Source organism: Peromyscus eremicus, chromosome 6 (genome assembly GCF_949786415.1).
Source record: "Peromyscus eremicus chromosome 6, PerEre_H2_v1, whole genome shotgun sequence".
In the NCBI taxonomy this organism is placed as follows: Eukaryota; Metazoa; Chordata; class Mammalia; order Rodentia; family Cricetidae; genus Peromyscus; species Peromyscus eremicus.
The window spans coordinates 98,288,429-98,309,428 of record NC_081421.1 but is presented as its reverse complement, the minus strand read 5'-3'; the positions used below and the strand labels follow the sequence as shown (position 1 = coordinate 98,309,428).

The window sequence follows — 21,000 nt, the reverse complement described above, 5'->3', positions numbered from 1 at the left end:
GGTAAAAATCTACTTTCGATGTGTGAAGTAGATGATGAAAGTGTTCAGACTAGACTCAGCAGACAACAAAATCTCAAACTTTGCACGATGTGAGGGAATGATGGCTCCTGGAATTGTAAAAAAAAGAAAAAAAGGAAACCATGGGTGGCTTTGAGAGGTAACCTGCAGGCTTCCACTATCTCTAAATGAAGACTTATTCCTAAATGTGTGAGACAGAGGATTTCCTGTAGCCGCCCATCAATCTACAGTAGCTAAAAGGGAATAGGATGAATTCTAGTTTGTGAGAGTGAGAACTGGTATGTCTTTACTTAGGAACCGGCCACCAGAAACTTTGCCTCAGAAGCAAATATCACACCAGCATGACATACAAAGTTCAAACGCCTTTATCTTTTGCCTTCTTCCAAGGTCATTAGAACAGTGTTGTTCCTGCCATGCTGGTCAGTCCGACCATGACTGAGATAATTCTTAGTGCTTTCTTTCAGACAGGACCTGGTGGTGATTGATACCTCCACAGGCATGAATAGTAGAGCCCACCCAGTTACCCCACTTCTATATCCCCTTTGTATGATTTTCCTGGTGTTTCATGTGCAAAATGAGTATGCTCTCATGCGCAGCTTTTTCAAAAAGGTAAAAGGAAAGCCCTGAGATGACTAGACATTCTGTTTGGTGATTAGTCTTCATTAAAGGGATGTGGAAGCAGGTGGTTTTCACGAGTCACCACATGGGATTCATTCCCCATTCTACCCGCAGAAATCAGAAAACACACCACTTCATATGACCTAAACCATGATAGCTAATTTGTGCAACTATCAGATATTTGGTCAAGTGACTTCCTTTCTTGGATGATCAGTACTTTGGTTCCCTTACTGTCCCAGATACTCTTTGGCCATTCTGTTTTTGACCTTCTGTAGATCCCCAAGATGAGCAGGAGCGGATTGAAGAAAGGCTGGCTTACATTGCTGATCATCTCGGCTTCAGCTGGACAGGTAATTAGTTTTCTACAGAAACAGTCCTTTAAAGATTGTTTTTCTTGAGGAAGACTATAAGGAATAGTGTGAGGAAAAATCTGTGAGTTGAAAAATCCGACTGCAATACCTAATGGTACAGCCTGGGCATTGGGTTCTCAGCAGTTCTGGAATTTAGAACTTTAGATTTGAAGATGTTGAGAATAAGCCCATTTTTCCATCCTCTTACATTCAGCTAAGCTGTGGGAAGATGCCCAGGTTTCACATAATTTTACATTCAATTTTTATAATCTTTTGTTTTTGTTTTCCTGAGACAGGTTCCAGACCAACCTGAAACTCACTATATACCTTAAGCTGACCTAAACTAATGGTAATACCCCTGCCCCAGTGCTGGGAATACAGGTGTGAGCTACCATGCCTGGCAGTTTTTATAATATTTGAGATGTCACCAGGGTTGTTTATTTTTGATGTTGGGTGTTAGGTGTCTTCATAGTAAAAACATGTGCTTTGGGTGAATGTTAAAACACACATGAATGACATGTTGTACCATTTTTTTGAAGTAGGGGCATTGAAACATAGAGTATATATTCAGTAATTTTTTAACAGAAAGCAAATTCTGCCAGGTGGTGGTGGCCCATGCCTTTAATTCCAGCACTCGGGAGGCAGAGCCAGGCAGATCTCTGTGAGTTTGAGGTCAGCCTGGGCTACAGAGTGAGTTCCAGGAAAGGCACAAAGCTACACAGAGAAACCCTGTCTCGAAAAACCAAAAAAAAAAGAAAAGAAAAAAAAAAGAAAGCAAATTCTACTATCCATACCATTATTTACAAATCATGATTTATAAATTTAAAATTTATTTTCATCTGCCTGTGAACTTAATATTAGGCAATATTATAGCCTAGCTTGCTTTCATATTTATTATTTTTAACTCTGATTTACTTTCTTAAATATCACTTGGATATGCTCCACTGAGACAAACAGTGCAAAGTTATTATTCTTCTGTCAGTTTCTTAAAGTTTGGGAAGGGAATAAGAACCCATCTATTCTCAAAGATGATTGATCATTTTGAATAAATGACTGTAAGCAGTAGGAATAGCCATTTTCTCACATTTGGTAATTTTAGAATAATATTGAAAGACAAGATACAAGGATTTAGAGGAGAGAATGATACCAAAATATCCCTGGTTGGCATATTAGATATGTATTACTTTCCTTGAATATGTATGTATCCACACATACTAAGTGTGTTAAGTATAAAGGTGGCAAAAATGTAAACCTTATAACCAACCAGAATGAGAGCAAAGGAAAAGGAGCTACATCTCTAAAATAGAATTACTAGGTCAAGGATATTTTTAATATTGAAAGATAACCAGGTAGGCAATAGAAGTCATTGCTTTTACACATAAATGCATACCTATGCATTACAATAACGTGCACAAGCATCACATATTCATATAGAATGTTAATAGTAGAATAAAGAAACTTTTTGTAGGAGGTACATTTGAGACAGGGTTTCTCTTTGTAGCTCTGACCATCCTGGAACTCACTATGTAGGCTAGACTGGCCTCAAACTCATAGAAATCCACCTGCCTCTGCCTCCTAAGTGCTGGAATTCAGGGTGTGCACCACTATGCCCAGCTTAAAAAAAATCTTTTTGACTTCTACCCTACACCAGTTTAATGTTTCACAGACCTTTCCTTCATGGACATCAAATTGAGAAAGGAGCATACTTGATCACTCTAAATTAACTACAAATGTTTGTACACCTTTCCAGAAACAGGATTTGTAGAAGTTAAAAATCTATAAAAGTGTGAAATGCTCTGTTTCTCCTGTTCAGTCATTTATTTTTCATTATCTTGATTAAAAATCTAAACAAGTGATAATAATCTGATCTCCATTTGCATTTTATCATCATTCTTTCACCTTTACTGTTTCTACAAGGCAGTAATGAATTCTATATCCAATTTTAAGGGGAAGAGATTGCTAGTCTTAATATATCAAAGGTAAGTATGAGTCACTTCTAATCCAGATGCTCATATCAGCACAAGACCGTGTAATTTACACATCCTGAAGCAAGGTGTGGGGACTCAAACCTGAAGTCAGTGTGTTGACAATGTAGCATTTTGTTGTTATTTTAGAATTAGCAAGAGAACTGGATTTCACTGAGGAGCAAATTCATCAAATTCGAATTGAGAATCCCAACTCCCTTCAAGACCAGAGCCATGCCCTGCTGAAGTACTGGCTGGAGAGGGATGGGAAGCATGCCACAGGTAGGTGGGAAAATGCTAAGGTAGAGATGTTGGACTGAGGTGGAAGTGGACCACCCAACGATCCCGTTCTTACACAATCAGTAAGGTAAATTGTCAAAAGCCATCAATTTTAAGAACCGCTGTTAGTGGAGGCAAACAAGCTGCCATCCTTTTAAAGAATAATCTTGTCCCATGAGAAATCCTGAATGGTATGTTTGTGAACCGTGCCAAGTGTTTGGCAATGATACCAGCACCAGCTGCCAATGGAAGGTTCACTGAGAACTAACAGTTTCTAAGTACTGGTTAATGAGCACAGTTGTGTGGTTGTAACTATTTATGGGTCGTGTACTGCCTACAGTTCACATTCCCATTCCTCTCTAGGAATGGGGGAGGGGAACCAAGTAGATACTCTATATGATGACTGATATGATTGTGACCCTGTGGAATAAAATGGGAAATGCGATAGACCATGGCCACCACACAGCTGCAGCCCTTCCTTTCATGTCTCGGTGAAGCTCTGCCTTCATGTCTCTTACTGTTTCTTTTCCCCACATCTGTCTTAGCAGCATTGACAGACTTAGCCAGTAAAAACAGGAGGGTACTCGGTTGAACTTAAAAACAAATGTCTTTTAATATAAACATATTCCACACAGTATTTGAGATATAAAGTCTTTATTTTGACCTAGAATCCAGATTGGGCTGTGCCCTGTGTCTTATCTGGCAACTCTGCCTTCAGGGTTTGTAGTATGTAGGGTCCATGCATTGCCATTTGCCTCTATTTACAAAGGACCTAGTTAGGCTTCGCCAGGTTCTGGTATAAGTACCAAGAACTTAGTAAGGCAACTGAATGAAGGAGATCCTAGAATGAGTACCTCTCACATGTAAGGATTGCTTTTGTCTAATGTCTCAGATGCTATCCTCATTGAATGCCTCACCAAGATCAACAGGATGGATATTGTACATCTCCTGGAGACCAACACAGAACCCCTCCAGGAGCGCTTGGGCCACAGCTATGCAGAAATGGAGCAGACCATTGTGCTGGACAACAGTGAAGGTCAAGCAATGTCTCTTGGGGGTAGGGGATGATGGAGGAGCTGGGCCTACTGCCTAAATTTTTTTAAGGCAACAGACTGTAGCCTTTGTTGATGATGTATTTACTTCCATGCCTCCTTAGTTTCTTTCCCTGTCCATTTGGTACTGCCTCTGCTCATTCTTCATTGTCTTCCTACCATGGATGGCCCCTCCAGTTCCTTTTTCCTCAGTTCCTTGAAGAACACTTCTGATACTTACATTTTTTTGATCTACTTTAACCACCGACTTTTATGTTTTGCACCAAGACATTATTACCAGTAGCTATATGGTTCCTAAGCACTACAGTACTTAGGCATCCCAGTTCCTTCTTTATTTCTGAACTGATAATTCTTCAGACCCACTGGAGCCTTTGGCCACTGGTTCTATGACCTTTAAGTGTTCATTTCTACTGAGTTCATTATCACTTGTTTTCAGTCCATCTCTCCTCCCCCATTCTTTCCCAACTCTGACTTCCACCCCTCCCCCGATTCCTACTTTCACTTCTTCCTTCGAATCTTCATGAACATTTTTCTTCCTCTTATTTTATCTTACTTGATGAGCACACTTCAGATTTCCTAGAAACATAGGATTATAAGTAAATCTCTACACCTTTTCACCATAAAATCTACCAAGATGCGATGTCTGAGCATACATACACACTCTGCCTTTCTTTCTGCCACAATACACTAAACTCCCTTATTTGCATCTTCTTTTGTGCTGAATTTCATCCTCTTTCTAATCAAGGGCTTCACTTCTACAAATATCCATTTGGCTCTTGTAGTTGGAACCGTGTCCAATGCCATTACATTTTTTTTTTTTTTTTTGGTTTTTCGAGACAGGGTTTCTCTGTGTAGCTTTGTGCCTTTCCTGGGACTCACTTGGTAGCCCAGGCTGGCCTTGAACTCACAGAGATCTGCCTGGCTCTGCCTCCCGAGTGCTGGGATTAAAGGCGTGTGCCACCACCGCCCGGCACCAATGCCATTACATTTTAAGAGCCCTGTCCTTGAGAGAACAAGAAACTGAATAGCTCTTCTGAGCCTGGGTATCCCCCTCCCTGTGTCTGCTTTGTTTTTCTGTCCATTTTGTAGGAAACCTCTTCAAGAGAGAGGCAAGAATGTCCTGCTTCTTCTTCCCTCCTCTTCTCTTGAGACCTCTGTATGCTACTCCAGTCCATCTTGTAAAATGCGGTAATTCTTTCCTCGTCACCAAATTCTCTCTGTTTAAATTCCTTCACACCTTGGTAGCATATGATGAAAATAATTCATCTTTTTTTTTCAAACTCAATTTAGATGTTTTCTTCATCTCCTTTCCTTACCCCGACCCCACTAGGTCTCTCAGTGACTCACCATTGCTCTGGATGTAGTGAAATTCCCTAGCCCCATGTAAACACTTCTACCTAAAAAGAGTCCTGAACACCAGGTCTTATGGATTCTTCTTTCCACTTAAACTCTATGACTTGACTGTCACAGGAGGTGCCTGCTTATCCTTAGGACTCCTTCACACACATTATCACTAAGGAAGCATAGTGGCCCTGTCACCATGCGTCTTTTCTGGTCTCTCCTCAGTGGTCAGCGCTAAGTCAGGCGTAGCATCGTGTTCATCTCTCTAGCAAATGCTCCTACAGCAGTGTGTGGAACACTGCAGTCCTTACCAAACAGACCCCTAGTGTAAGTGAGGTTCCTAAACATGTTTAATTGTTCTTCCCTTCAGGCTTTTCAGTTCTTCAGGAGGAGCTCTGTGCTGCCCGGCACAGGCAGAAAGAGGGGCAGGTGGCTTCCAAAGAAAGCGAGTCCAGCGACCACCCACCCATGGTCTCGGAAGAAGACATTTCGGTCGGTTATTCCACATTTCAGGACAGCATCCCCAAAACCGAGGGGGACAGCCCAGCAGCAGCACTCTCTCCCCAAACGTACCAGGAACCAGTTCAACAAGATTTCTCAGGGAAAATGCAAGACCAGCAGGAATACTAGTGAGTTTCAGAAGAAAGTCTGTTAAATACAACGCCAAAGAAAAGCTACTGTGACAGGAAAGTAACAATAATCTCACAGTGACTCACTTGTCACTATAAGCTGGGCTATAGAAAAACCGGAACAGTCAAGATACATAACTGTGATGGTGTTGTATGGCACCATCCTACCTGAGCCAGCTTCCAATTCTGTGACCTTGAACAATTCCAAAGTGCTCCAAGTCTTCATTTCCACATCTAGATACCATAAACATTATACACATGTTACTTATTTAACAGGGTCAGGGGCCAGCGATAAGCCAGTGAATCACCTTTGCAGTGTACTCCTTGCGGGCCATGGTCACTCCTTGTAGGATTGTTGTATCTCATCGGAATGCTTCCACGTGGTGCCGTGGCTGCCCTGGAGTTTGGCCGGTGATGGTGCAGGAATGGCAGCCCATGAGTACTTCAGCAAAGCTGTGTAGTATCTAAGTATGAAAACATCAGTGTGGTATCACTCATGCAAACAGAGTGCAATACCATTAGTTTGAGACAGGGTGGAGTTAGAGTAAGGATAGGGAGGGATTGCCTGCTTGAAAGAAGCCCTAGAGAGTCATTTAGCTCAGAACTTTACCAGGTAAAGGTAAAGCTGCCTGAGTGACACGGGCTATCCAGGAAAGGAAAACAGCTCAGGAGAAGGAACCTTAGTGCGTCAAGAGCTGACAGACCAGTATTTCCGTTGACATCGAGTTTCGTTCTCTTGTTCACTGGCACATGAGAAGAAAGAGACGTGAAATAATTTCTTCTTCGCAGGCACCTTCTTCCTTTACCTGCCCATAGGGTTCGAGGGAGAGCATGCAAAAATGTAAAGAGGAGAAAGATGGAGAGAGTAAAATGTGGGAAGACCAGGACTGTCAGAAAGGCATTCAGGGCATTTGTTTTCAGCGGCAGGACAGACAACTGCTGGATACAGAGCAAGGAGTGGCAAAGGGAAAGGATGTTCTTATTTCCAATCTGAGGTCTTGAAAGGCTGCGCGGGAGTTACTGCAAACTGCTAGAAAGTGCCAGTGTCAACTGGTCCTTCCATCAAATAATAGACATACAACTATGTTCACTTATGTTTGTAATTACACTAACTACATCAACACAGGTTTATTTCATTCTGATAAATTTTCTTGCTTTCTTCAAAAGCATTATCTATAAATATTTGTTATGTAAAACATTTTTTTCCACATTTATCGTGTATGTGTGTCTCTCTTTGTGTGCATGCTTGAGTACATATGGTCTTGGCTATCATGAAGAGAAATTTCATTTTCCCTTCCAGTGCTCTTGAGTTGCAAATGGACTTTTCTCTGTTCCAGCGTGACAACACCAGGGACAGAAGCGGCAGAGACTCAAAAGGCCACAGCCGTTCCTGGCTCTCTCTGTAAGACTCCTGAGGACGTCAGTACCCCTCCCGAGGAAGCAAAGCCTTGTCTCCAGACCCCAGTGACCAGTGAGCGTTCTTCTCCCATTGTGCAAGAACCCGAGGAGGCTCCTGAGCCCAAAGAGGAGAGGTCTCCAAGGAAGACCAGCCTGGTGATAGTGGAATCGGCAGATGACCAGCCACAGGTCTTGGAAAGACACGATGATGATGACGTGGCCTTTCAAAAGGTCGGGCTTTCCTTCCTTGGTGTGTCCTTCCTCCCCTGTGCCGAAGTTCCAGAGCTTTCTGGTTTCTGTTTCTATTGATGGTTCTTTTATTTTTTTATTTTCATATTTTTACTTTGAAAACTAAAAAGGCTTATCAGATAAGTTAAACTGGGACATGGGAAACTCCTGAGCTTTGACAGTCTGAGAACTTGGAAATCTAGAGGAACTAGTACACAGTTCCAGTGTTAGCTGTTGGACTGTGAGTCCCGATTTCATCACGGAAAATCCTTCTGCCAAGAAAAATGACCTGTTGTAAGACAACAGTGAGGCAGAGCTTTGAAAAACTAGTAGAGTTATGTGTGATGGTGTTGATGAGCAAATCCACTGGAAGTCTGCCAGTGTGATGCTGTTCCCACAGGATGTGTGCATCATCAGGAGATGAGATCTCTCACTGGCATATCTGGGGTGGTTATGCTCACAACCCAAACTTCCCGCAGCGCAAAATGTATAACTTTCTTTAAAAAAAAATTAATGTGTTGGAGGTGGAGTTGAGTTTGTATGTGTGTATACATTGTACACACCACAGTGCAAGTGTGGAAGTCAAAGCTGGTCCTTTCCTGCTCCCTTATGGAGTGTGGTGACCCAGTTCATCAGGTCTCCACAAAAGTGCCTCTGCCAAAGGAGCCATTTTGCCAGTATAATTTTCAAATTAAGATTCCTCAGATTTTTTTTTTTTTAGGAATAACTTAGAAAAACAACATTGTGCCTGAACGTGTTGACATCTTTTGTTGTCCAAATGCCTGCCTGTGGCAAGAGAGTGTATTAGAGAGTATCTTTTGTCGTAAAGTGAAGTTTGAAGGTTGTGAGCAGAAGTACAGGCTGGCTGAAGAGATGCTTTTAAACCACGGATTCTCAAAATGCAGTCTAGATTGCCCATAGACCTCAGCCCTGACCTAGGAGCTTGCTCCTCCTCACAGCTCCTCTCCCTGAAGAAGCCGGAAAAATGGAGTGTAAGCAAATGCCTGCGTTTTAACTGACCTCCTTGCTCACTCTCATCCACAAAGAAGGTGAAGAGTGCTTGCCTTAAACCTAATGTGGTTTTCATTAAATCAGAAATTATTATTCTTTGAAAAGTAAGAGTTTCAGAAATATTTTATGTTCTAAAATGTCTTTTAAAACATTATTGTGCTGGGCGGTGGTGGCGCATGCCTTTAAACCTAGCACTTGGGAGGCAGAGTGAGTTCCAGGCCAGCCTGGTCTACGAGTGAGATCCAGGACAGGCACCAAAACTACATGGAGAAACCCTGTCTCAAAAAAAGAAATTATTGTAAAGCTTATTAGTAAAACTTTGTTATAGAAAAGACTTGAATTTGGAAGGCAGTAGTGCAGCATATTTTGGACTTAAGATCTCCATCAAAAAGAATCTGAGGGTGACATCTGAGATCAGATTTTCTCTAAAACCACACCTAAAATAAGGAGAGCTCTGGGTGGGCGGGCACGGGCTCCTGGCATTTATTTTAAAGAATGTGGTCATTCAGTGAGTGAAGTTTTATTCCACGCTTGTCTTTGCCCAAAACTCTCATCTCAAGCTCTTGGCCTAATTGAATACTAGAAAAAGATTTTGTGTATCTATCAGGCTAAAAAGTTACCAAAGTTAACTAGAAAAAAATCCATAGACATTGTGGAATACAGATTTGAAGGTCTTCTGAGATTTCATATAATCTGGATTGTGCAGACATGTTTTGAGCCACTGTGCATCCTAGCTTTGTGCAGCCTCTTCTTAGCTCAGTGAATTTCTAATTGTCCCTCAGACACTTCATTAGTGAACCCCGAACATGTCATTTTAGTTACTTTTCTGGCTGACCATATTGCTAGCAACAGGTTCCTGATTGTATAATTAATGTATAATTTGGTTTTTCATTTATATCTTTTTCTTTAGAAAAGAAGATTGTAGAGCTACAGCTTGGGTGTTTTGAGACATTAAGCCAATAGGGTATACTCTTTTCCTTAAAAAAAAATGTCACGCCAAGCTGAGCATGGTGGTCCATACCTGTCATCCCAGTAACTCTAAAGGCATCAATGCAGGAGGATCATAAGCTTAAAACCTGTGTGGGATACAGCATAGCTTGATTTTGTCAAAAGACTTAGAAGGGAAGAAGGGAGGGGAGGGGAGAAAAGAAGAGTGGAATGGAGGAAGGAAATCATGTTCCATTAGGAAAAACTGAGTCTGTTTATGACTCCTAAGGCATATTTTCTGATCTAAAATTATGTTCCTAGCCTCATCTCTGGCTTTTGGTCAAACTCATAAATGAGAGTATTCTCTCAGCGTCTCTGAAAAATGAGTCTAATATTATTCAAAGTTACAAAGTTTGATGCCAGGAAAATGTACTACTAACTAATAGCTACCGGAAATTGGACTTACTGTAGCCCTGCTACAGATATGAGCTGTCCTGTGGATAGGATTAGGATTCCTTGCCTAGTTGCCTAGTCTAGGCTGGTCCATGGATCACAAGTGTTTGGTGTGCTGCTTAGGTCCTGTGTTTTTACTCGGCTGTTATTAATCGTTTTAAGCACAGGACTCATGTGAGAAAAGCTGTCTCTTCGGGACCAGTTTTAACAGGTGGCTCCTCCAACCACTCTCAGATTGCAGAATTTCATTATGATTCTGGAAACAACAAGACTACATCCTTATTGAGGCTTGAGATCACCACTCATGTATTTTTTCCCCTGATGATTTTCTACCAACATTTCCCTGCATAGAATTTCAGAATATAATATGGACAAATAAAGAAACAGTGGTAAAGTCACTCAACAGCAAATTAAACAAAGCGATTCAGCTAGGTGCGATGGCGCACATCTGCAAACCCAGCACTCAGGAGTTTGGGACAGGATGATTGCAAACTCGAGCCAGGGGGGTCTACCAAGTGAGATCCTATCTCCAAGAAAAATTTTTTGAAGTTGGTGGTGGTGGCACACACCTTTAATCCCAGCACTTGGGAGGCAGAGGCAGGCAGATCTCTGTGAGTTTGAGGCCAGCCTGGTCTACAAAATGAGTTCCAGGACAGCGAGGGCTGTTACACAGAGAAACCCTGTCTCGAAAAGCCAAACAAAAATTTTTTGATTAAATTTTTTTTAATTAAAAATAAAACCCAAAACAATGATTCTTACATGCTTCCACCAGGAGCTAACAGAGGAATTAGGGGAGCTGGAGGCCAGCTCTGATGAGGAGGCCATGGTAACTACCAGGGTTGTCCGGCGGAGAGTGATTCTTCAGGTACCACTGTTAAGCTGCTGCTGCACGTCGGGACAGTGTGTCCTTCGCTGAGAGACCCCTGGAACAGCAGGCTGAGCATGCTCCGTAGGCAGTGCATGTATGGAAAGCGGCTCCCGCCCTCCTGTCTCATTTGTGAGGGAATGCAGAGCCAGGGATGTTTGCGGCCCTCCTCCTAGAGCCAGCACGCAGAAGAAAGAGTTGGCTTCTAGGGTTCCACCTGCCTCTCTTCTTGCTTATTCATTTTTGTTTGATTAAATTTGACCTAACTTTGGTGAGATTCTCCTGAGCATGCTTTTTTTTTTTAATATACTTGCTTTTTTTTTTTTTATTAATCAAACTGACAGGATTTTGCATCTCAGCCATACTTCGCAACATGACCTCTGGTTTTCTAACATTCCTCACATCAAAAGCACCTGGACTTAGTTCCTCAGGACAGTGCCGGACACCTAAGTAACACTTTTCTCACACTGTTTAGGGAGATGATATGCCTGACATACCCCCAGAAAGTGTCACAGAAGAAGAATATGTTGATGAGAATGGACACACCGTGGTGAAGAAGGTACTGGCCCCTGGCTCTGGACAGGGCTATCTTCACACTCCCTGTTTATATGTTATCACTAATGTGGGTACCCTAACTCAAAACTAAGATAGACACACCAATGTGCTTCAGGTTACCCGGAAAATCATCAGGCGGTACGTATCTTCTGACGGCATGGAGAAGGAGGAGATAACGATGCAGGGAACACCACAGGAGCCAGTCAGCATCGAGGATGGGGACAGCTATTCCAAAGTGATAAAGCGTGTGGTATTGAAGAGTGACACTCAGCAGTCAGAGGTGAGGCCACCCCGAGTTCACTGTGTAGAGAAAGACAGAACATAGGCAAAAACGTGCCGGTTCCCACTGAATCTCGGTTTCATGTGGTCATTGTACATTGTCTCTCTTTGGTTCTTTTCATTTCTGTGTTGGATTTCATTCATAGATGATGACAGTAGGAATCCAAAGTCAGACTGTAAGAGAAAATATCTATTTTCTGGCCAGGCATGTGTTATGGAGAGACTGTGTCCAAATGTACTGTAGCGCTTGGGCCTCATTGGCACGCCAGCCTTCCAAGGGGCACTTAGATGTGTGTCTGAAACTTCTGCACTCAGGGTCCTTAAAATTATGATCTGGAACTCTGAGCTTTACACAATTTATCACTGTTTTATTTTCCTGTTTGAAGGCAAGAAACCACCACACACATTGGTTCTCTTATACAACACACAATTTGAAATCATTACTGTTCTGCATTTATTTATATCTTCAAAATCATATGATTATAGGCACAAAGCCGTCTAGTCATCTAGTTTGATTTCTCATAGCTTTTCAAGCTCTCCCTTCAGGGGCTGACTTTATCTTCTTGTTGCAATGGAAATAAATTAATTGTGGGAAAGAGATCAAGCCCCGGTTGCCAATCGACATTGTACCTGTCAGGCTTTTAGAAATGTGACTGGTAAGATTTTATTCAAATGGCCCATTAACTGGTTCAGTGCTGTGGTGATATACCCTTCAATAGATCAGTTGATGAGAAATGTTCTGAGTTACCGTTTTTGTTTGTTTGTTTTGTTTTTCTTGGAGGGTAACATTACAACCATTTTATTTCACAGAAATGTCATTATTTGTTTCGTTTTGGCCATTGGGAATTGTCTGTTATATGTCCTTCATTCATTAGGTGACCTTGTCTGAACCCAGCATTTTGTCCAGTACCTCACAGTTTCAGGCTGAACCAGTAGAAGGCCGTAGAGTCAGCAAAGTTGTTAAGACAACAGTGGTACATGGAGAAAGGATGGAGAAAAGCCTGGGAGACTCTAGCTTAGCCACTGACCTTCCTTCAGCCAAAGATGACTTTGAAGAGGTATAGAAGCATTTTGTGTTTGTTTTCCTTTGATGTGCATTTCATGGTTACTTTGTGTTTGAAAAGAAAAGCATTTGTCACCGTGTCATTTCATACACAGGTTCATGGAAGGTGTTAGGATAATTCAAAAGACCAGATTTCCCTCTTGAACAATTGGTGTGGTGAAGTAATATTTCTTCAACCCAGTGGTATTCATTCATGTCACCCAAAGGGCTCTTTAAAATGCAGGTTGCTAAGATTCATTCCCGCTGGGGCAGAATCTGAGTCTCCAGAGTTGGGGCATGATTTTCTATATGTCTGTTAAAATTACAAAGCCAGGTATGGTGGCTTAGGTTTGTAACACTGGTATTGAGGTGGCTAAGGCAGAATGCCACAAGTTCAAAGCTAGCTTATGCTATAAAATGAGTTCAGGCCAGCCTGGACTTTTTTGTGGCATCCTATCTCAAAAAAATGTAGATAATAGTTTCAGAATTATGTTAAATGCTTAAAGTAAAATGCTATAATTTGTGCCCTCTACTGCACTTACTCACATTAGACCTGGGGATACAGCTATAGGTTAGGGTGCCTGTGTGGCTCACACAAAACACTGGGTTTGTCCCCAGGTAGTAGAACAACAGCACAACGATAACAATTATTAGTAACTGTATTTAAGTAGCAGATTAATGTATCTGCATATTAAAAGCAAACTTTCTTTTATTACTTTGAGTTCCGCACATTTGACTTCAGAGATGTTCAAAAGTGAATTGTCTAAGTTGTACACTGGACCCTATTTCCGGTTTTATCTTTGATCATCTCATTTGTCATTCAAATCTCCACAATCAAGAGGAGTATGGGGAAAAAAAGGGAAAAATTTAAAGTCGGTAAGCATAGATGTTAGTTTTAAGCTTTTGACAATGAGTATAAAAATATCTGGGCACAAATGGAATTTTGAAGACTTGTTAAATGAAATTCAATACCCATATGAGCTCATAGGAGTTATTTGCCCCATTGGAGACCTCTTTCTGTACCACTGAAGTTAGTAAAGCAGTAGACTAATTAGTAAAGCAGTAGACTAAATAGTAAAGCAGCAGATTAACCAGTACTGCTTTACTTGAAAGTCCGTGGTCTATGAGTCAAGTCTTCTTTTCTCTTTTTCTTACTTCAGGCTTTGGGTTACACAGGGAGTCACATGAAAGTCCATTTCCCCAGTTTAGTAGAGAATGAAATCTTGAAGGAGGATGGATCAATAATTAAGAGGTTTGGGTTAGCACTGGGTGATGCTTGGCCAACTAACATGATACAAATAGTTTCTAATGCTAAAAAGGAAGGGTAGAGCCCTTCTGAGCTGCTGGCTGCCCTGTGTGAGAATGCATGAGTCAGGCATGGGTGTGTCCGTGTGCTGCCCCCAGTGTTTCCATTGATGCTTTTGAATTAATACTGAGACACAGTGAGGGTGAGACATTAGTTTGTACAATATGACTTTCTGGGTTCAAATTGCCAATATAGTTGGAGTTAAGCAGGTGGGAAATACCACTGTGTCGATAGATTTGGAGACCATAGGAAGAGAAATCTAATCAATGGCACAATGATTAACTTGGCAACTAACTATATCCAGCTCAGTCTTGCTCTCTATGGCTTTGGACAGTACCTGCTTTTCACTGTTAACAAGTGCCACGATGCTGCTTGGGAGTGGCAAGGAACAAGAGTCTGAGTTTGATGTCGAAGGTCCTGAATGTACCGAGTGTTGCCGAAAGCAGCATTAGTAACAGCATGTGCAAACAGGAAGCAGCTTTTCCCTTATGGGTCAGAGGATGTTTGCTGCAAGGCACAGTGATCTGCCTTCACCACAGCAAATCTGATGTCTGAACTAGGCATTGCCTCTGTCGTCTCTCTCTGCCTTTGGTCCCCTAGTACCATTGTCAGCATCAGTACTCCTACAGACCTGGTCCTCTAGTACCATTGTCAGCATCAGTACTCCTACAGACCTGGTCCTCTAGTACCATTGTCAGCATCAGTACTCCCACAGACCTGGTCCTCTAGCATCGTTGTAGACATCAGTACTCCCACAGACCTGGTCCTCTAGTACCATTGTCAGCATCAGTATTCCCACAGACCTGGTCCTCTAGTACCATTGTCAGCATCAGTACTCCTACAGACCTGGTCCTCTAGTACCATTGTCAGCATCAGTACTCCCACAGACCTGGTCCTCTAGCATCATTGTAGACATCAGTACTCCCACAGACCTGGTCCTCTAGCATCATTGTAGACATCAGTACTCCCACAGACCTGGTCCTCTAGTATCATTGTCAACATCAGTACTCCCACAGACCTGGTCCTCTAGTGCCATTGTAGACATCAGTACTCCCACAGACCTGGTCCTCTAGCACCATTGTAGACATCAGTACTCCCACAGACCTGGTCCACTAGCACCATTGTAGACATCAGTACTCCCACAGACCTGGTCCTCTAGCACCATTGTAGACATCAGTACTCCCACAGACTCGGTCCTCTAGTACCATTGTCAGCATCAGTACTCCCACAGACCTGGTCCTCTAGTACCATTGTCAGCATCAGTACTCCCACAGACCTGGTCCTCTAGCACCATTGTAGACATCAGTACTCCCACAGACCTCGTCCTCTAGCATCATTGTAGACATCAGTACTCCCACAGACCTGGTCCTCTAGCACCATTGTCAGCATCAGTACTCCCACAGACCTCGTCCTCTAGCACCATTGTCAGCATCAGTACTCCCACAGACCTGGTCCCCTAGTACCATTGTCAGCATCAGTACTCCCACAGACCTGGTCCCCTAGCACCATTGTCAGCATCAGTACTCCCACAGACCTGGTCCTCTAGCACCATTGTAGACATCAGTACTCCCACAGACCTGGTCCTCTAGCATCATTGTAGACATCAGTACTCCCACAGACCTCGTCCTCTAGCATCATTGTAGACATCAGTACTCCCACAGACCTGGTTCTCTAGTACCATTGTCAGCATCAGTACTCCCACAGACCCAGTCCTCTAGCATCATTGTCAACATCAGTACTCCCACAGACCTGGTCCTCTAGCATCATTGTAGACATCAGTACTCCCACAGACCTGGTCCTCTAGCATCATTGTCAACATCAGTACTCCCACAGACCCGGTCCTCTAGCACCTTTGTCAACATCAGTACTCCCACAGACCTGGTCCTCTAGCATCATTGTCAACATCAGTACATCAGTACTCCCACAGACCTGGTCCTCTAGCATCATTGTCAACATCAGTACTCCCACAGACCTCTCAGCTCCTCAGTGAAAGATACAATGGGAACCCAAGTTATTGTTTTACTTCTCATCTCATTGAAAATGGGAGAAAGATGGTCATGTATAGTACTCCACCAGGCTATTTTAAGTTTCTGGAACATAATAATTAAAAGAGTAAAATTAAAGCTTCTGCCACCATCCCGCCTACTGCTCAACTGTGAAAAACAGCAGCAGCTATGAATTTAGAAGAACATAATTGGTCACCTAGAGCTTCTAAATGCCATATGAATTGAAGATAAAATGCTTCTTCTGTTCTGAGCATTGAACTCTTTTGTCCGATCATTCAGATGAAACTATACAGCCTCTGCAAACCTTGGCATCCCGGGATCTTTGAACTGGAACAGATCTGGAGAGCAGTCTGACTCCCTGTCTCCTTGCAGTGGTGGACACCACGCTGGAGATAGTGACAGAAACCTTACAGTCACACTGCCAGTCAATGTGGGACTCAGTGGTGCACAGCCTTGAGTTCATACACTACTGAAGTCATTTTATCCTATACATGCATACACATGAACATCTGCACACATTTGCAGAAAATTTTTAAACAATGTCCCAGGCTGTAGGCCTGGCCCCTGACACCAGAATGATGGAACCTTCTTCTGATTCCTAATGGAAAGAGACAGATATTTGCCTATACTGGAGTAAACAAGCAGAAATGACTGGGGCAGCCAGAAATACACAAACTGATTACAACCACAGTGATCACATTTGGACATTCCCTCAAGAGGAACAAATTTAGACACACCATCAAATGAAAACATAATGCATGTAGTATCTAAGAGAGCGAGAGACTCAGAGAAAGAAGTAGGAAGCAAGGACATCCAGAGGAAAGCTGGATTTATTTTGGCCGAAGTAAAATTTTAGAAATTAGCGTCAGGTTAGAAAGACCATGGTTAGAACTTCTGGCTTCAAAACACTGGGAATTCATGAGGAAAATGCCTGGTCATCCTCCATGTTGTTGGATTTGAAGATCCATGGCTTCCTGGTTATGAACCCAGACTCAGGAATCTTGGACCTTTAGCTAATGTTTAAAAAAAAATTTATGTGGGGGTGTCATTTAAATCCTCTAAGCTTAGTTTTTCTTATTTGTTATAACTATACATAGTACATAAAATACATTCAACACGTATTTGCAGAATGAAGCCTTATTCTCACAAGTAGACAGAATAGAGAAAGAGCAAATTGCAATATCATTTTCAAGTGGGGACTCTAAGAAAATAATAGCATGAAATAAAGTAGCAAGTTACAGCATCTTTTCTCAAGGCGCTCCAGGGGTGAGGAGGCTGTGAAGGAAGCAGCCTGCTGACTGGCATGCTGGGATGCGCAGGCGGAGTTGAGCACACAGCGGTCCTGAGGATACACAGAAAGGGTCGGCTCTTGGGAGGCATTCTCATTTCCTTTTCCTCCCTGGCTGACTGTCAAAGAAGCTTCTGAGGCCTTCTTGTTGGAAGTCCCTTTCTCATCTATTGGTAGACTATTTCCATTGTTAAAGATCTGAGTCTCATGAAAATGTTCCAGTAAAACAAAATTGGGGCAAAATTCAGGCTGGGAAGTGAGTGAATTTTAAGTGATTTTCTGAACTTGTCAATGGTGCTTTTGGAATCATTGTTTCCGAGTAAACAAGGATCTTTGGATCAATGCAACTTAACCAAAATCTGAGCCATAGCCTGGCTTCTCTTTGAGAAAAATGTATGAAGGCCTAGTGTCCTTTATTTGAAGCATTTCTGAAGGATTTAAAAAAAAAAAATGAGTGTGTCTTGTTCCAAAATACACTTTTTAAAGCTTTCTGAGTCATTTCCGACAAGAGAGCCTCCTTTATGAGAAATGTGAGAAACATACCTGTCTACCTGTCGTCATCAAGCTAATAGGAATAGAGGCAAGGATAAGACAGGAAGTGAATGGGTATGCGGGCAAAGGCTTTAATGATCTCATCTGCTCCCTGTAGGACAACAATGAATAAAGCCAGGACACAGAAGAGGGCTGTGGTGAAGGACCAGCAGGGGAAACACATCAACTTGGAGCACCTGGAGGATGTTCCCGGAGCACTAGACCAAGACGACCTCCAGAGAGATCTCCAGCAACTCCTTCGGCACTTCTGCAAGGAGAGCACAAAGCAAGAGGCCAAATGAGGAGCTGTCCAGTTCTCACCGGGAAACCACACACCCACTCAATATGCAACTTCCCATTTCCTCACAGGAGTGACCTAAGTGGCCTAATTACTGGGATCCCGGGACATTTCCACTCTCGGCAAATACACGGCATTTTCTTTTGCTTCCTTCTCCCCCAACCCTCTCTAACTATAAGCTAATTTGTGACCAAAGATAGCATCCTTCATTCTGGATGCTGTATCCACTATTTTGAGCATCCGTGCTAACCTGGGAACTGGCACCTCCATTGTTCTTTGCTTCTGCACAAGCTCCATGAAAATCCACGAATCAGGAGAACTTCACCTGCAGACTTCTTCAAGTGACAAGAGGGGAATCCTCCCGAGGATATCCGTGCATAATGTATATAGCTGAAATTCTCAGATGAACAACAGAGTAAAGTTTAAACCACTGCCTGTCATAATCACACTGGGCATCAGGAAATAAAAGCCTCTCAAGATTGCTGAACAATGGTTAATTAAGACATTGCTAACACAGTTGAAGGGTAATACCGTTCTACGGAAGGGACACTTCAGACCTAGACATGTCCTTAGCGCTTCCAGAGTAGCCACTGCTCCTAAAGGCAGGATCACAACCTTGAAGACTGATCCCAAGGAGCTGTCTGTAGTACTGGTCAGCCATTGCCAATGGCTCTCCGGCTGCCACCCTGAGGGAGGGGAAGAAGGGCGCACAGGCGAGCAGGTGGAAACAATGAGGTATTCTGGTGCTAGAAGCTGCATGGGTGGCGTTCTAGCGCTTTCAGGTGTTTTTGATTTTGGACTCGTTGGCAGGGTATTTGAAAAGCTATAACTACTGTAGTTTTCCAGTGTTCATTGCTGCTTTAGCAAACCACGCTGTCTTACTGGTGGTACGTTCTTCTGGCCACTGCACTGTAGATAATTCATGGAAACAAGATGTATGCGCCACACACAATGTTAAATGCTGTCACCATGTTGGAGTGGTTTCTTTTCTTTTTTTTTTAACCCCACCTCCAGATGTATCTCTTAATACCTGCATGTGGCATTAAACACACACACACACACACACACACACAGCCCTTCTTATCACACTAATGGTTTTCACTTTCTAGCTATGTCTGCTTTTCAGTTTGCAGACGAGATTGAGAAATCCTTAGAAAATTTGGTTTTGATTAATTTTTTTTATTTATTTATTTGAGACCCAGACACCCTTGGAAACTGAAGTGCATTTGTGTAACTTTCTGTTTGTTTCAGAGAAGGGACAATGACAGTCTGAGTGATTCCCCATGCCCGACGTCTAATCCCTCTAGTGGTTGAAGCTGTGTAGCATTTTAACATATATATATATATTCACAAATATATTCATATAAACAGTATACGTTTTGAATCAGTTATTTGTTAAAGAAAAGTATATTCAATGAAGATGAAATTTAAAAAGAAAGAAAGAAAGAAAACAGTGTACTCTCCTGAGACTGAACTTTTTCCGATCCTATCTGGCCTTTTCCTGCGTGCAGAACTGACTCATTGCTCGGAATGTCCAACACAAACAAGACAAGAAATGGCACTTCATCCTTTCAAGTAGCATTGCCAAGAGAGGAGTTTTCTTGGGAGAGAGGCTTCCCATCGGCCAAATCTCCTGAGCCCCCAACATTAGCACTTTCTGGAGGGGGGGGTGTTGAGTAGAAACAAAGTATTCTTTGGCACCCAGAACAAGAGAGGCAGGTGGCAGCCCTTTTTGAGATATGCCATGGCCATCTTGTCAGACCTTCACCGGAGCTCATGAAAAGCCTTTCTGGTGTGTTCTTTGCAGTGCAGATGCTGTCTGTGTAGCAACATAATGGTTATTCACCTTTTTTCGATTTTGACTTTTTTTTTTTTGCTGTGTTATCAAAAAAAAAAAAAACTTGAATACTGTGAGAAGAAGTGAATTTTCAGTTGATGAATCAGCATCTTGTTCCCATGGTGATAACACTAATTGAATATATCTATGAGGGCATGTATTAGTTAATGGAAAACAATACAACACTAACAATACATAGCTGCAATGTTGTACAATGGCTGATTTAACTAAATAAACTGTACAAGTGTTAAATGTGGCCGCAGCGCTTTGTCATCCTTTGTCCCCGGTCTGATTTTAGGAGAATCAGAGGCTGCTAAACGAAGTAGCTGTGAAGCCACCAGAGAAACACACCAACTCCCCTTTCTCCTTAGTGTTTTTATTTAGTAATAAATATGCTGGGAGGCCAGATGGTGGCGTGCACTGGATTAGCGTGTCACAGTCCCAAGGAACTTTTATTCTTATTGTTCCTCAACGGAGAAAGAAAAGGATATATGTTTATTTTGAGGCTATCTGGTAAATGAAAGGTGGGAGCTTTTGAGGACTTGGGGGACAGGAGAACTGGGGAATTGTTGACTAGTCAACAACACATGTGGCAAGGCCACAGGAATTTGGTTCTCTTTTGTAAAGTGGTAGCGTGTGAGATAGAGACTTTGGGAACAGCAGTTAGCCCTGGGCTAACTTTTTTTCTTTCTTTCTTGGCAGCCAGAGAACAGGAAATTAACTGA

General features: G+C 42.4%; 1 protein-coding gene across 1 annotated transcript in view; it reads left to right on the top strand.

Annotated features, from left to right (window-relative positions):
- Ank2 (ankyrin 2) overlaps window positions 1-20,531 on the top strand; it is a 218,699-nt gene extending 198,168 nt beyond the window's left edge. The window contains exons 37-47 of the mRNA XM_059266206.1: window positions 912-986; window positions 3,101-3,232; window positions 4,122-4,265; window positions 5,993-6,251; window positions 7,589-7,880; window positions 11,041-11,133; window positions 11,609-11,692; window positions 11,804-11,968; window positions 12,843-13,025; window positions 14,170-14,261; window positions 18,259-20,531. Of these exons, the coding sequence (XP_059122189.1) occupies window positions 912-986; window positions 3,101-3,232; window positions 4,122-4,265; window positions 5,993-6,251; window positions 7,589-7,880; window positions 11,041-11,133; window positions 11,609-11,692; window positions 11,804-11,968; window positions 12,843-13,025; window positions 14,170-14,261; window positions 18,259-18,442 (1,703 nt within the window). The 3' untranslated portion in view covers window positions 18,443-20,531. The remainder of the gene's footprint in view (window positions 1-911; window positions 987-3,100; window positions 3,233-4,121; window positions 4,266-5,992; window positions 6,252-7,588; window positions 7,881-11,040; window positions 11,134-11,608; window positions 11,693-11,803; window positions 11,969-12,842; window positions 13,026-14,169; window positions 14,262-18,258) is intronic.
- The last annotated feature ends 469 nt before the right edge of the window (window positions 20,532-21,000 follow it).